We start from the raw sequence: 13,976 nt of genomic DNA, 5'->3' as shown, positions 1-13,976 counted from the left end.
AAATGTAATGGGACCAGCTTGAATGATTTGTCACACAATGGACGATTATTCAGATTATGAGTTCCAGTCAAATAATATCACATTGATAATTCTTGTCACCGATGTGGGTTCCCATATGCAATTTAAGACTGCTTTTCTAACTAAATAGTTTCGAACAAATTTGACATTTATATTCTTTCTGATCAGTACGTGTTTTCGAATGTCTGTTGCTACGACTAAACGTTTTTCCACATGTCTCACACACATACGGCTTTCCTTTCAGATGAGTTCTCAAATGCACTCTCAAACCACCAGCAGTAGTAAGTTTCTTTTTGCATATTTCATATTTATGCAATTTGACACCAATATGACTCAACATGTGCTCTTCCAGATGTCTCATAGCTGTCAATTTTTTCCCACATATTTCACATGTATGGTACTTTCTGTTCTCCGAATGAATGAGTATAAGTTTCTTTAAACTGTTTGAAGAAGAGTATTGTTTCTCACATATTTCACATTTATATGGTTTTTCCCTTGGATGGACATGGCACACAATGTGCTTATCCAACTCACATTAGAACATAAATCGGTGCTCCCGAAGTATGCGAACCAAGATGGCGGACATAGGAACGTAACAGGTTAGGCGATAATTTTTTTCCAATTTTCCTTATTTTAGTCCTGTTATCAGTTCGAAGACTAGCCAAGAGCCTCCCGTAGTATTTATACCTAAAATTATGGCCTAACCCTAACCTAGTACACATATTACATTCCGATGTCCGCCATTTTGGTTCGCATACTTCGGGAGCCCCCATAAATCCTTTTCTACAAACATTACATTCGTGAGTTTTCTTCGCAAAATGTTTTCTGAGGTTTCATTGTTGCCTTTCATAGAGTATTGTTTACCGCATACTTCACACTCAAATCATCAGCGCCAGAATCATTGGTCGTAACAGTATAAGTTTTAGTAGTAACAAATAGTGAAAGAAGTAGACTGGTGGAAGTAATATTTAAAAATTTGAATAAACGCCAGGCATGGCAAACCTAATTAATATGAAATATTGTTGAAAGAGCCTTACCAATTTGAAAATGGGTAATAAATCTAAATGACAAGTGAGAAAGAAATCAAATGTTGCTTCAATACAAATCCAAAATCACCGTAGCAAGATAATTGCAGACAATGTTCAGATCATCAGCCAATTTGACAGCAAAAAAAAACAGGATTTTCAATACAAAATAACTAGACTTATTTACAATTAAAGTACTAAAGCAAATGCGATATAACACACAATATTTGAAACAATATATCTATTCTATTGAATTTCAAGATGATTTGCATGATGCAATAAGACAATAAAACTCCAGCAACTTATCAAAAAAAATACAGGTTTATCTCGAATGAATTTAAATCAAGAATACTTGCGCACTGTTAAAGTACTAGATTAATATTTCAAAACTAAAATATTGTATGTTCTGCATCTTAAAGTCGTTTCTCTGCCATGTATTTTCAAATGTTTTGACCATGTAGCAGATTCAACAAAATGTTTTCCACATGATGTACAAGAATGTGGATTTTCTACAGTAAGTATTCTTATATGCATATCCAAGCTACCTTATGCTGCGAAGCATTTACGACACATTTTGCACGAATGTGGCCTCTCTCCAGTATGAAAACGTATATGGACTCTCAGAGAACTAGATCTTACAAAACATTTTCCACATGTCTTTTTCTCCAGTATGAATTCGCATATGGTCATTTAAATGACCTGGTTGTGCAAAGCACTTTTTATATATTTTATGGGAATATGGTTTCTCTCCCGTATGATTTAAATTATTGTTTCAACATACTTCACAAGAATAGGGTTTTTCCAAGCACTTGATCCTGTAAAACATTTTCTACATATTTTACAATGAATACGGCTTCTCTCCAGTATGAATTCTTATATGAGCATTCAGATTGCCAGCTTGTTTGAAACCTTTCCCACAAATCTTACAAGAGTATGGTTTTCCTACAGTATATACGAATTCTCACATACTTATCAAATCATATGCTGTTATGAAGCTTGTTCCACAGGAAATGACTTTTCTTTCGTATGAATTTGCATAATCAATTGTTTAATGTTAATTATATTAATTCAGGCAATAAAAATCTGTTAATGTAACAACTTTATTTCAACATGCATGAATGAATTGAATGTTGATTAAAACAGTACGAGTTATGTACGAACATTGTTAAAAAGGAATAAAAAAGAAAAACAAGCACCACTCTAGGCAGAAAGACCGGCTTACTCTTAAGTCTAGCGGACCCAGCTGAGTTTGAGAATTCTGCTGAGATGAAGAGCTTCAATTGAAAATCACAGTAGAACAGTTTATCATTACAATGATTAGAAAATAGGTGTAACTTATTTTTATCAAGTAAATCTATGAAAACCTGAAAGCGTCAAAGATAACATTCAGTGGATGGGGGAGTTCTAACTGTAAACTAAACAATAAAAAGACAAAATGAAAATGGGAATTCGCTTTCAAATCATCAGAGACAAAAACCAATGCGTTCCAGGTAAGGCTTGAAATGACTGGATGGAGAGATATAGAGAATTTCTGACTTAAGTAAATCACAAAGAAATTCAGTGATTCGAGTGGAGGGAAAAGACACATAGTCCCTCACTTGAATGAAAATAATTTCTCATGTGCTGTTTGTGCCACAGTTTCAAGATGATAATTAGCGGCAGTGTGACGCTATCCTGCTAAGCAATAGGCATACGCTCGCCACCGCATCTTCAATCGCCCTGCGTGTGTTCGCAGGTTCGATGATTGGGGGTGAGAGGATTGCTGGACTCCTCAGCGCTTAACAGCTTTCTCCACATACCTGACATAGAATGGTAACAAGTTAAGAGGCCATATGATTAAGCAGTGTTATCTGCTTTCCTGTCCCTCTAGATAAATATGTGAATCCTTTACTAAAAAAAGTTGACCAAGTCATGTGCTGTACAAGTCTCGCGTGGGACATGCTTAGGGCAGAGCCTTAAGTCACAACGCTCACACGGCATTGCAGGTCAATTCTTAGCTATAATAAATTCTATAAACAACAGTATTTTATTTCATATTCCGGCTTTTGAACCATAAAATCTACATTTTTCTGGTTGATAAAAACTGGTTGTGAAATCAGGATAGCAAACAAAACTTTAGATAAGAAGTGGTACGTGTTCACTCCCCTAAAATTATATCACACATACACACAGCCACAGAGAAATTGACTAAAGAAACGTGATAAGATCATGGTAAATTACATAGTAAACAAAAATAATAAAAAAGGGAATTATTTACCACACCACAATAATAATTTTGTAATATTTGCCAATGGCAAATTGATCGATTTTCTAATCGGGAGTGAACAGGTAAAATAAAGTTTTATTGAAATCATATTGCCAAGCCTTTGCTATTATCTTTCGCGTCTTTATGCACTTCAGAAAGGAGTCACTATTTGAATCTTCCAACAGTGCCAACTCTGTCATTACTTAGATACAACTAATACAATTTTGAACCAAAAATAATAAACCAAGTATTTAAAGCTTATTTATCAAACCTGGAACCAAATTGGCTTTATCAAATCAATTAGATAGCGTAAAAATCTTATTTTTTGATAAATTGTTTTGCGTCAATAATTACAATGCATTCGTTTCTGTTTATGATATATATATTGACAAAGGCGAATCACCGGGTGGCGCAAAAGACTCTGCAGGTGAATTCAGATTCTTTTCTACAAGACTTTCGGCTTTAAAAAACTAGGAGATAGGTCGCAATTTTTTCCTTATATTTTTTTATAAAAATATTGGTGCGACCAATCCGCTCGACATAAGTGCAAATAGGGGTCTGAATGTACTGGCAATTAAATACAGGTTTGTAACGAGTTGGTTTTTCATGAAAATTGTATGGTCTGCGCTTGCGTACATGCACTTATTATCGCTCACAGGTGTCCATATACATATTGAGCCCTACAAAAAAAAATAGGAAGTTATCTATGCAAAAAAATTGGGAAAAAGCCTTTTAAACCCCTATATTTTCGCTGCGACTTATGTGCGAGTTAACTCTAAATTAAACTTTTTTAGCACAAAACTCACAGATCCCAAGTGCGACAGCGAGTATATACGTTATACATTTATTTACAAGCCAAGTATACAACAATTCTCCCATATGATGTAGTATTGCAGAGTGGTAACACCCTCGACAAAAATCCTATTGGTAGAAAGAAATTGGACGGCCCACAAGTAGTGCTATACTAAAATAGTATGAGAGCCTGAAAAGAGTCCCGAAATACAGATTATACCCGAATGAAAAAAATCATTTTATTCTAATTTTCACTCCTTTTGTTTAGCGCCAGTATGAAGGAGTGAATGCGCATTCAGACTTCTAGGATGCTTAAATCTTTTTGCACATACTTTGCATTCAAAGTTTTTAGTGACACTGTGCACATACATATGGCTTTTTAAACGTGAAGGTGATCTAAACGATTTTTCACATATTCCACAATTATGAACTCTAGGGCCGGTGTGATTCCACATATGAGCTTGCACATCTGCTGGATGTTTGAATGGTTTTGCACACACTTCACATTTAAAATTTTTTTCTTTCGTGTGCGTTATCATGTGTTTTTTCACCGCGAATGAGCCAGTAAATTTCTTCCCACATATTTTGCATTCATAGTTCCTCAAACCAGTGTGCACATATAAACGATGCATTTGCACATCGTGAGCTCGCTTGAATGATTTGTCACACAATGGACATTTATAATTCCTTTCTGCACTATGAACAACTTGATGGCTTTTCAAGCTTATAGTTCCACTCAAGTATTTTCCACATATTTCACATTGATAACTCTTGTCGCGCATGTGCTTTCCCATATGCAATTTAAGACTTCTTTTCCAACTGAACATTTTCGAACAAATTTCACATTGATATTCCTTCTGGTCAGTATGTGTTTTCAAATGACTGTTACGGCTGCTGCTGTAGCCGAAAGTTTTTCCACATATCTTACACGCATACGGCTTTTCTTTCGAGTGAACTCTCAGGTGCACTTTCAAACCACCAGCAAGGGTGAATTTCTTTTCGCATATTCCACATTTATGCAATTTGACACCAATATGAATTATCATATGGTCTTTCAGAAGCCGTATAGTTGTTAATTTTTTCCCACATATTTCACATGGGTGGTACTTTCTGTTCTCCGAATGAATGGTAAGTATATGTTTCTTTAAGCTGTTTGAAGCAACAAATTGTTTTTCACATATTTCACACTTATGTGGTTTCTCCTTTGGATCTACGTGGGAAACAATGTGATTATCCAGGTAGCATTTGGATATGAAGCTTTTTCCACAGACATTACATTGATGAGATTTTTTCTTTAGATGAAATTTCAGGTGTTGCTTTTTGCCGACCATGCTACTGTATTGTTTTCCGCATATTTCACATTCAAACATTACATCTTTTTCGAAAGTTTTAATATCCAGAGAACATTTGCCATGATGTTGCAGATTCATTCTGTGGCGATTGAATTAGTTTACTCTATCAGTTTCAGAGGATGATCTTGAAATATATATGTTTTGATATTATCATGAAATATGGTATATTAAACACAGAATATGGATTGTTTTATTTTTTCAATATGTTTACTCAAATAATGTATATTATAATATATTCTGAATTAATACAAAATATTCTGGCCGCCATTAAATTTTAACCATTTTCGTGAATTTATTTTAATTGTAATTAAAAACTAAGTCAAGACAAGAACTATTGTTGATAATATTAAAGTTTGGCTATTTTCTGTATGACGATGCTGATTCAACCATCCTACAATATAGCATTGGTCAACACTTGTTGCTAGCACACTACAGTCGTAAAAACAACACACAAATTTTAATGAGAGTAGTAGCTGATTTGTTATACTGCCTGACATAATCTGTGTAGAATTCAAAATGTGAAAAAAAGATCCAGGGGATCATATGAATCATTCAAATACTACTTCGTTTCCACGACAATAACACAGGCTTTCGATAACACCAAGGTTTATTCTGTGGCGATGTCTTCTATTTTCATTTAACACTAACAAAGTTGAAAATTATAAGATATGAAAACCTCTATCCATTAACTTATTTATGATTACCACATTCTTTATTTAAAATAACTGTTAAAAGTATATTAATCATTTGAAATGTGTAAGAGAGAATTCTTGCTATTGAAAATTTTTCTAGCGATTAAGTGGAGTGCTTTTATTAAAATCATTTCCAAAACTAAGCTCTTCTGCCTGGCCAGAATTTAACATGACCTGTGTTTTAGAATTTTGAGTCAAAAATATAATTAATATACTAATTCAAAAAAATCGAAACATGGTAGGGTGGTTTACATAACATAACTGCTGGTCGGTTACTGGTACGGCTTCCTCCACCATGAAGTCTATGCTTCCGAAAACAAATAAATATCTAATCCCATATATGGTACGGTACTCGACATGGAATAGTAACCAGACGAGAGGCCTGGTTCGCAATACGGTTAGCCGTCTAATCGACTTTCCCCTCCCCCAGGAGATATATGTGTAAATCCCATCCTATACGTTCGCCAGACCAGCTGTAGATTTTCTAGTGTACCGGTACAGTACCGTATGTCACTATGTACTGATACGTGTAAATCCACAAAGCATGGTTTACCGAAGATAATAAAAATTAATCAAAACAGTTTCCCATTTTGCAAACTCAACCCAACTTGTTAAAGTACGGGTTTTGATAAAAAAAAGACATGCTACTTCAATAAACCACCCTGTCAACGACATGACAACCATAATCTTTGATTCATAAGCTAAATAAATGAGCTTGAAAGCTGAAAATGAATGAAATTGTGAACTTGTCCCCTTGGCTTCATGAGTATGACCCAGACTGGATTCCATGGCAGGTGCACGCCCGAGGGCGCTAGCGCTCCGTAAAAATGCACGCGAACGAATTCAATTTTGCACGCCGAAAATTTGCAATTGCCCACCAATGTAAATCGGTTTAAATGGTTTTAAAATCAATAATGCAGTAATATAAAGATGCCAAAATATTATAACTCCACAATTGCCGACTAATACCAGCTTGCAAGATTTGGTCTGATCGAAAAATGCAAAGCAAAAAAGACGATATCGTGTTGAATGATAGAAATCCTGTGAGAATAGTTATGGACGAAAAGATCGCCTCCGCACCAACGCTGGCCAGGTACGGCTCCGATTCAGCGTATTTTTCATACAATAATCTTACACGAATATACTGAACAGTACCGATATCTAAAGTCGCACAAACACTTTCAAAAATTAGTGACGAAGTTAAAAATAATGTTTGGGGTCAAAGGTCAAACGTCCATTTTTGCTCTGATTCTTTTTTATAGATACCGGTAATTTTACGCGGATGTATTGAGAGGTATCTAATGTCAAAATCAGTTGCACGCGGGCGCAGTTGTTTTTCACGCCGTGAGCTATAATTGCACGCCAGGAATTCTTATTTGCACGTGAGAATTTCTGATTGCACGCCCGATTTCTCGTTCAAAAAGGCCATGAAATCCAGACTGGAGTATGACTATCGTCGCAAATTTATTACATTCCACTCCCCACATTATCTGCATGAGGTTGTAGGTATTGGTCATTATCAACGTAATTGTTGAAAGTACAACAGCCCGAAAGTTTAATACTATCGTGTATTTTGTTTGTCAAGTTTGGCCCAAGCCCCATTTGATTGGGCTTGTGTTTTTGTGTGCGTGCTGGTGGGCAGGCACATGAGATATTTCTCGTGTTTTAAACTTTTTCATAGGTTTTGCTTGCCCTCCATAATTCTCTTTTTTTTTTTTTTTCACCACCCCATATGAGTGGAATATAACCAGACAATTACAATATTAAATTAAAAAAAGTATTGTAAAATAAAATAATGGTATAAATATTCAAACCAGTTTTGTTCCCATGTTTCGGTTCATTTTTCGTTAATCCATTTCATTCGTTCATGTAGATATTTCATTTTGTTTTCATACATATAACATCATTTTATTTTTTAGGCAATGCATAGCAATAAAATAATTGCATTCTTTTGTTCCCTGGTTGCAAAGGTGTATTCTTGTCCACTTAAATCAATAAAAGTACAAGTTCGATAATTGGCGAGAAATTGAATATTACACATTTTGAAAATGACTCTATATACATAATTATAAATTTCTGGCACAAAAGGGCATCTGTAAAATAAATGGTTAATAAACTCTGGTTCATCATCATGCCCTCCATAATTCTCCATTTTCAATTTGTGTTTGTTATGGAGTTTTCGAAATAAACTATCTATGATTCTATCTATCCATAACAAGCGGAAAAGCAAAGAAAAAATATGCCGATAGATTGAACACGCTGAACAGTCACGCTTGCTGGTCACTACAGAGCTCAAAGTTATTAATTAAATTTCGCGATTGTCACTCACACAAAGTCGCCGATATTATTAATTTCAGTAAGGGTATCCCAGGGGAGAGAGAGAGATTTATTGCCATAAAAACAAAATCAACACTAATATAAACATAGTACAATAACGAAAATATTCCACAGTGATTGATTACTGTTTTGTGCGGGTCGGTGTGCAAGACCGATTAAAGTCATCTAGGCTCCCGACCCTTGTGTATGTGCTATATATAAGTTCATCATAGGTGGATACAAATGAGATTAAATATAAATAAATAAATACGAGGAAAAAAGGAAACGAGTCGGCAATTTAATGGTATTATAGAAGTTATTAAGGGCAATTTAGGATTTAGAGAGGTCATGTGTTGGTTGAAGCCGGACATGTCCAATGGAAAATTTTTCACGAAAAGCATATTTTTTGTTATTTGACACAGACCGGGATCAAAATGAATACCAAGGACGAAAAATAATATTATCACAGATTCAGTAATAGACCGAGTGCATGATGTAAAAACATCATTACTTATCGATCTTGTTTATCGATCTTTGTCTGTCTGTTAGATGCAAGCGATATCTCAAGAAAGCGGAATTTAATCTCCACCCAATTTTGCATGTGCGTTCATCATAACACGGACCAGATGGCTATTGATTTTGGTCGAGTTATGTAGTATAATTAGGGAGATATTAATTAATTGGTGTTTGGACACACGGTGTCACTATAGAGTCATGAATCGAAACCGCAACCTTTTTTCTTCAGACGGCCGCATTACGTTTTTATAAATGGTCAACGGCCACCAGTGAAATCGATGTCTTTTATAAGTCATATTTATTTGAAAAATTGGCCCTTTATTGATATATATCATTAAAGTGCGTCTGAAACTTATATGAAATGGTTAAATTTAAACAAATATACTGAATAAAAGTGTCTAAGAGTGACCAAATATTTTTGTCGAATCGAAAATTTCCAATGAATACGAGATAGTTCGGATAGATTCGGTTAGTCTAATCTACAGTCTGAAGAGAAGCCAGACCACCGGTCGACACTTACTTTAATTACTGTTGTTATTGGCGCAGCGAGAGGGCCTTTTTCAACACTTTCGGGAGACCTGAAAAATTGCTAATGGTATTCAAGTCACCGATTGTTTTGGTCAGCTTGACGCGGTTATTCAAGCCGTTAACATTGATATTATGTCAGTGGATTTTCCCAAAAAAACTCGTTATTATGCGATCATAGGCATAGAGAACTAGCAACTAAAAATTTTCAACTGAAAATAAGGGAGTACCTAAATATTAAGACTCTGAAATAGTGTTATAAATAAATGTTCAAATAAATATTAACAACATGAACGGAATACACCGTAATTTTCGCTTTAGGATTCCGTGCCAGATGTAAAAACGCTAATTAAGACATTGTAAACCCTCAATATTGAGCCATTATATATCATAATTACAGAAGTTAAAACAATTATTTGTGCCCACGATGTACCTGCTTACATATTCTTGAATTACCCTCGGGGTTACACTATACTTTTTTTTATCACATTATGATGATATACGTATGAAATTCATAAATCCCTAATATTTTCTAGGGCTGTGACCTTTCGGAGTCTTGAAATAGCCAGGGCAATATTGTTTAAGACGTTTGCATATCACAAATTGGAAGAATATTTTCAAGCTAAACAAATACGTATATTTATGCCAGTTAAAATGTATCGCTTCAATGGTTACATTATATATTTCAGACATTCAATATTAGGGCATTTTGAGATCGTGGCAAAATAAATGAAAATGATTGTAACCACAAGAATAAAACGCTGAGACTATTCGAGTCGTAATGGCGGGAATTTTCATCTGTTCAGTTATATGCATTTCGATTGCAAACATAAGGAAGCTAATTTTGAACAAACCCACACATTTCCATATTTTATAGTAAACAATAACATCTATTCAAGTTGATAAATTCTTATTTGGAATGATTCAATAAATAAACAGACAAATCTTACGGCAGAAATCCCTGTTCCATACTTTCCGGTGATTAAAGATAGCGTTAAATTCTGAGTCTTTTGGGGGCAATCGTTTTATGCTATTCATCACGAGTACGTCACAAGCTTGTAATTATGTTTAGCATATCTTTTTAAAAATTTATTGTTCAGCAAAGATTTTGTGTTTGATGAAGTGCTTGCATTTCATGGACAATCATGCACACACAGAAGGTCAAATCGAATTTCGGTCACGACTTCTCGGATGGTAAATATGCTTGTTGATAAATACATCATGGCATTGCTTACTATGCTGTAGGCCTCAAATTTTTATTTTTTGCAAATTTGAATACCAGTTGAAACTTAAAAATGTCTGGCGGGGATGGATATTTCCGTCTGCGTCTGTATCTTCTGATTGCAATTGGTTTGATAATCAAGAGTGCCATCATTAACCATCATAATACGAGCTAATCGTATATAAGCTATACGATATACGTATGAGCTAATCAATGTGAACTATGTTCAATCAAATTTTTTTGAACTAAATTAAAATGTAAATTTTGGGATTTTATCGTAGGTCTTCGGATTTTTCTAACGGCGATAACGATTTCGCAGGATCGCAGGTAAAAGATTCAAAACTAAATGTAACTGGATGAATTTCCCACCTATACCAATATTCGCTGATTGCCCTGCTATTTTACAAGAGAAAATAATGCTTTTATTTTTTAAGGTAGGTCGATGAAATCGGAAGTTATGTCGAACACAATTAAATTTATATAGCAAGATATTTTAAATGCTTGCATTGGTCGTGGATTAAGTATTTTGCTTAACGTAAAAAATCATTATCCACCGAAAAAGCTGACTCTTTCAACGAGAAACGTCATCGCTATATCATGTTTGAGGAGCTGCCGTATGGAAATTTTTGATTCCGATTCTGGCTGGCTGCGCTTACTTCAGGAGCACCGGCATTTGTAATGATATGAAAATGTAAGAAATTTGACAGACCTCATTTCCGCCGTAGTGACATGGAGCGATGTTTACAACTGTTACTTTTTATAATCTCGATTCTAGTTTATTGTCCATTAAAGACGTAACAGTCAAGCGCCAACATAGCACACAACCATACGTTACTTTACAGTAAAACAAACACCAGCACGACCGCACATTTCACCTCCGAAGGCCTGGGGTATCCCATTCGGGTCTGATATTTAAAATACAGGGTTTCGGGTTTTCGCAATCTCAAACCCAAGTACGCTTCCATTTTTTTTTTTACAAATTGAGGAATTTGGAATGATCGTCAGATCAAGTGATTTGATATTTTCCACGTATAAGGCTTGTTCTCACTGCCTAAACCAGATCCAACTTGTAGAACACAGCTCATTTAAATCAGGTATTACAACACACATTATTACTTGGTGCCGAATGTTGCTTTCAATAGTTCTTAATTACCATTCGTATAAAAGTTTTTGACGACTGGCTAGAAACCAACAAGTTGTGTGGCATTATTATAGGGTTTACAGGTGTGAGACACGTGTTCATACAGCGTTATGCTAATCTAAATCACAAGTGTGCGAAATTTACCCCTGTAAAATATGAAGACATACAAAAAAAAATATAAAACGATAAAAAGGTACAAAAATCACGCAAACCGGTATAAGGGGGCAAACATTCCGCTGAGTGAGTGTAGCAAGATAGGATGAGTTATCGTGTATCTGACTGAATGCTTGGGATTCAGAAATCAAGATTCGATGAGGTTAGCTATTCCGTTTGCTTTATTTATTAATCAGGACATCGCATATTCTGTGCCTGCATATTATAAGTATTTAGGGGTCAAAAGTACGTATTTTGACTTGTTGTGTGGTAGACGACAGCTTATCGTTTGCCGTTAGACGACGAATACAACGGTAGCGGCTCGACTGCCCAATCTCCCACGTCTTTGTTAGATATTTCAACGAGACTATGTCTTTATTATCAGCTTCCAGCTTACGATCGCAGTATAGACGATAGAATACCATATGATAAAAAAAAATAGTCAATATGACCAATTTATATACTAAATAACCTACGCAATAAAATGTCCTAATCACGCGTGGAACTGAGATAGATTGAATAAAAATGGATAAAGGAGATATGAATTTTATATGAAAAGCCTCTCTTTATATCACTACCAACAATGTTCAAGAGTAATCTTTTTATTATTTTATTGAGAACGTTCATTGTATGTGAGACGACCACGTCTATAACTCTGTTTTATTCTGTATGCCCATATTTATTTATACCACTTGAGTCACTAGTGAGCAGTTAAGTAACTTTCTCTTTGAGCTGATTTGCCGGCAGTGTGAAATTTACTCTGTGTATTAGGTTATTATTATAGTGTTTTAATGCCGTAAATCTATGTAATTCTTGTTGTAGACTGTTAGTAGTACTACAGATTAACTGTTTCGCTAGCTTGGCATAGCTCTGTTTACTAGTTATCTTGTATTTAACGTTTACGTACCTAGTCTACTTTCGTAGTTTCTTTCCTGTTTGATATCCGTATTTCTAAACTAAACTAAATGTAATTGGACGCTGTTACGCGATATCTCACTAAAGCGAGGTTAAATCTGCTCCAAATTTTGGATGAATTATGTCGTATAATTAGCGAGTTATTAATTAATTATTTTATATATATATATTTTTTTTATAATTAGCGAGGTATTAAGTAATTAATTAATTTTTTTGGGTGGAAAATCGATAAGTCGGCGGTCTCCGATCGCTATCTCGTTTTGATGTTGTCAGTGTTTTACGTTTATTCAACCAACTTGATGGAGATAAAGGCAACATGAAACAACATTTGAGAAAAGATTTGGAGAAAAAAAATCTAATAAATGTTGCATTTGAAAAAAAAAACTTCATGTACAAAGGCTGTCTGGTGAATCATATGGTCGTTCATTCGAAAGAAACATAAATGTGCGGTGGTAAGGGATTTCCCAGATTTGAAAGTTTAAGAAAACATTACTTACTCCATTCAAAAAAACAGAAACTTAAAGACTTGTGAAATCTGTGGAAAGGAAATATAAAAACAAAGGACTTGATATATAAGTATCTAAAGTAAATTCAATCAATTTTTGTCGTACTAAAATAAATTTACTCTGCGGAATTTTATCGCAGACGAAGAGATTTTTCAACGGTGACCTTTAAAAGATTTGTTAAGTTTACAAAATCTTAAAAGACGGGCACTTTACCACATATTTTCATGTCCGCAGATTGCCACAATATTTCCATTATTCTGTCGAAGCAATCGCAGATTAAATTGATAAAGCAAGATATTTTGAATCTGCCGCCCGTATGGATGAATTACTTTGTGCTCAAAAAAAGATCATTAACCGTTGAAAAAGTTGACTCTTTAAAATAGTGGAGTAAGGGATTTCGAGATGATGAATATGTATGTTTGATATACTTCATATGTATTTTTATTGTACTAAATTAATTGTTCTGTCTGGGAATTTTATATCAGAATTTGATATTTGCTTAACCTTAGCGGCTGTGAAGAATTCGCAAGATCGCTAATATACGTATCAAAATTAAAT

The 13,976-nt window shown here is 34.6% G+C and overlaps 1 protein-coding gene across 1 annotated transcript; it reads right to left on the bottom strand.

Annotated features, from left to right (window-relative positions):
* Positions 1-356: 356 nt before the first annotated feature.
* On the bottom strand, positions 357-8,013 carry LOC120341334 (uncharacterized). The gene has a single exon (XM_039409822.2). The coding sequence runs from the start codon at positions 5,508-5,510 to the stop codon at positions 4,332-4,334; it is 1,179 nt and encodes a 392-aa protein (XP_039265756.2). The 5' UTR covers positions 5,511-8,013; the 3' UTR covers positions 357-4,331.
* Positions 8,014-13,976: the final 5,963 nt, after the last annotated feature.

This window comes from Styela clava, chromosome 14 (assembly GCF_964204865.1).
Source record: "Styela clava chromosome 14, kaStyClav1.hap1.2, whole genome shotgun sequence".
NCBI classification, from domain to species: Eukaryota; Metazoa; Chordata; class Ascidiacea; order Stolidobranchia; family Styelidae; genus Styela; species Styela clava.
This window is presented reverse-complemented; position numbering and strand designations above follow the sequence as displayed.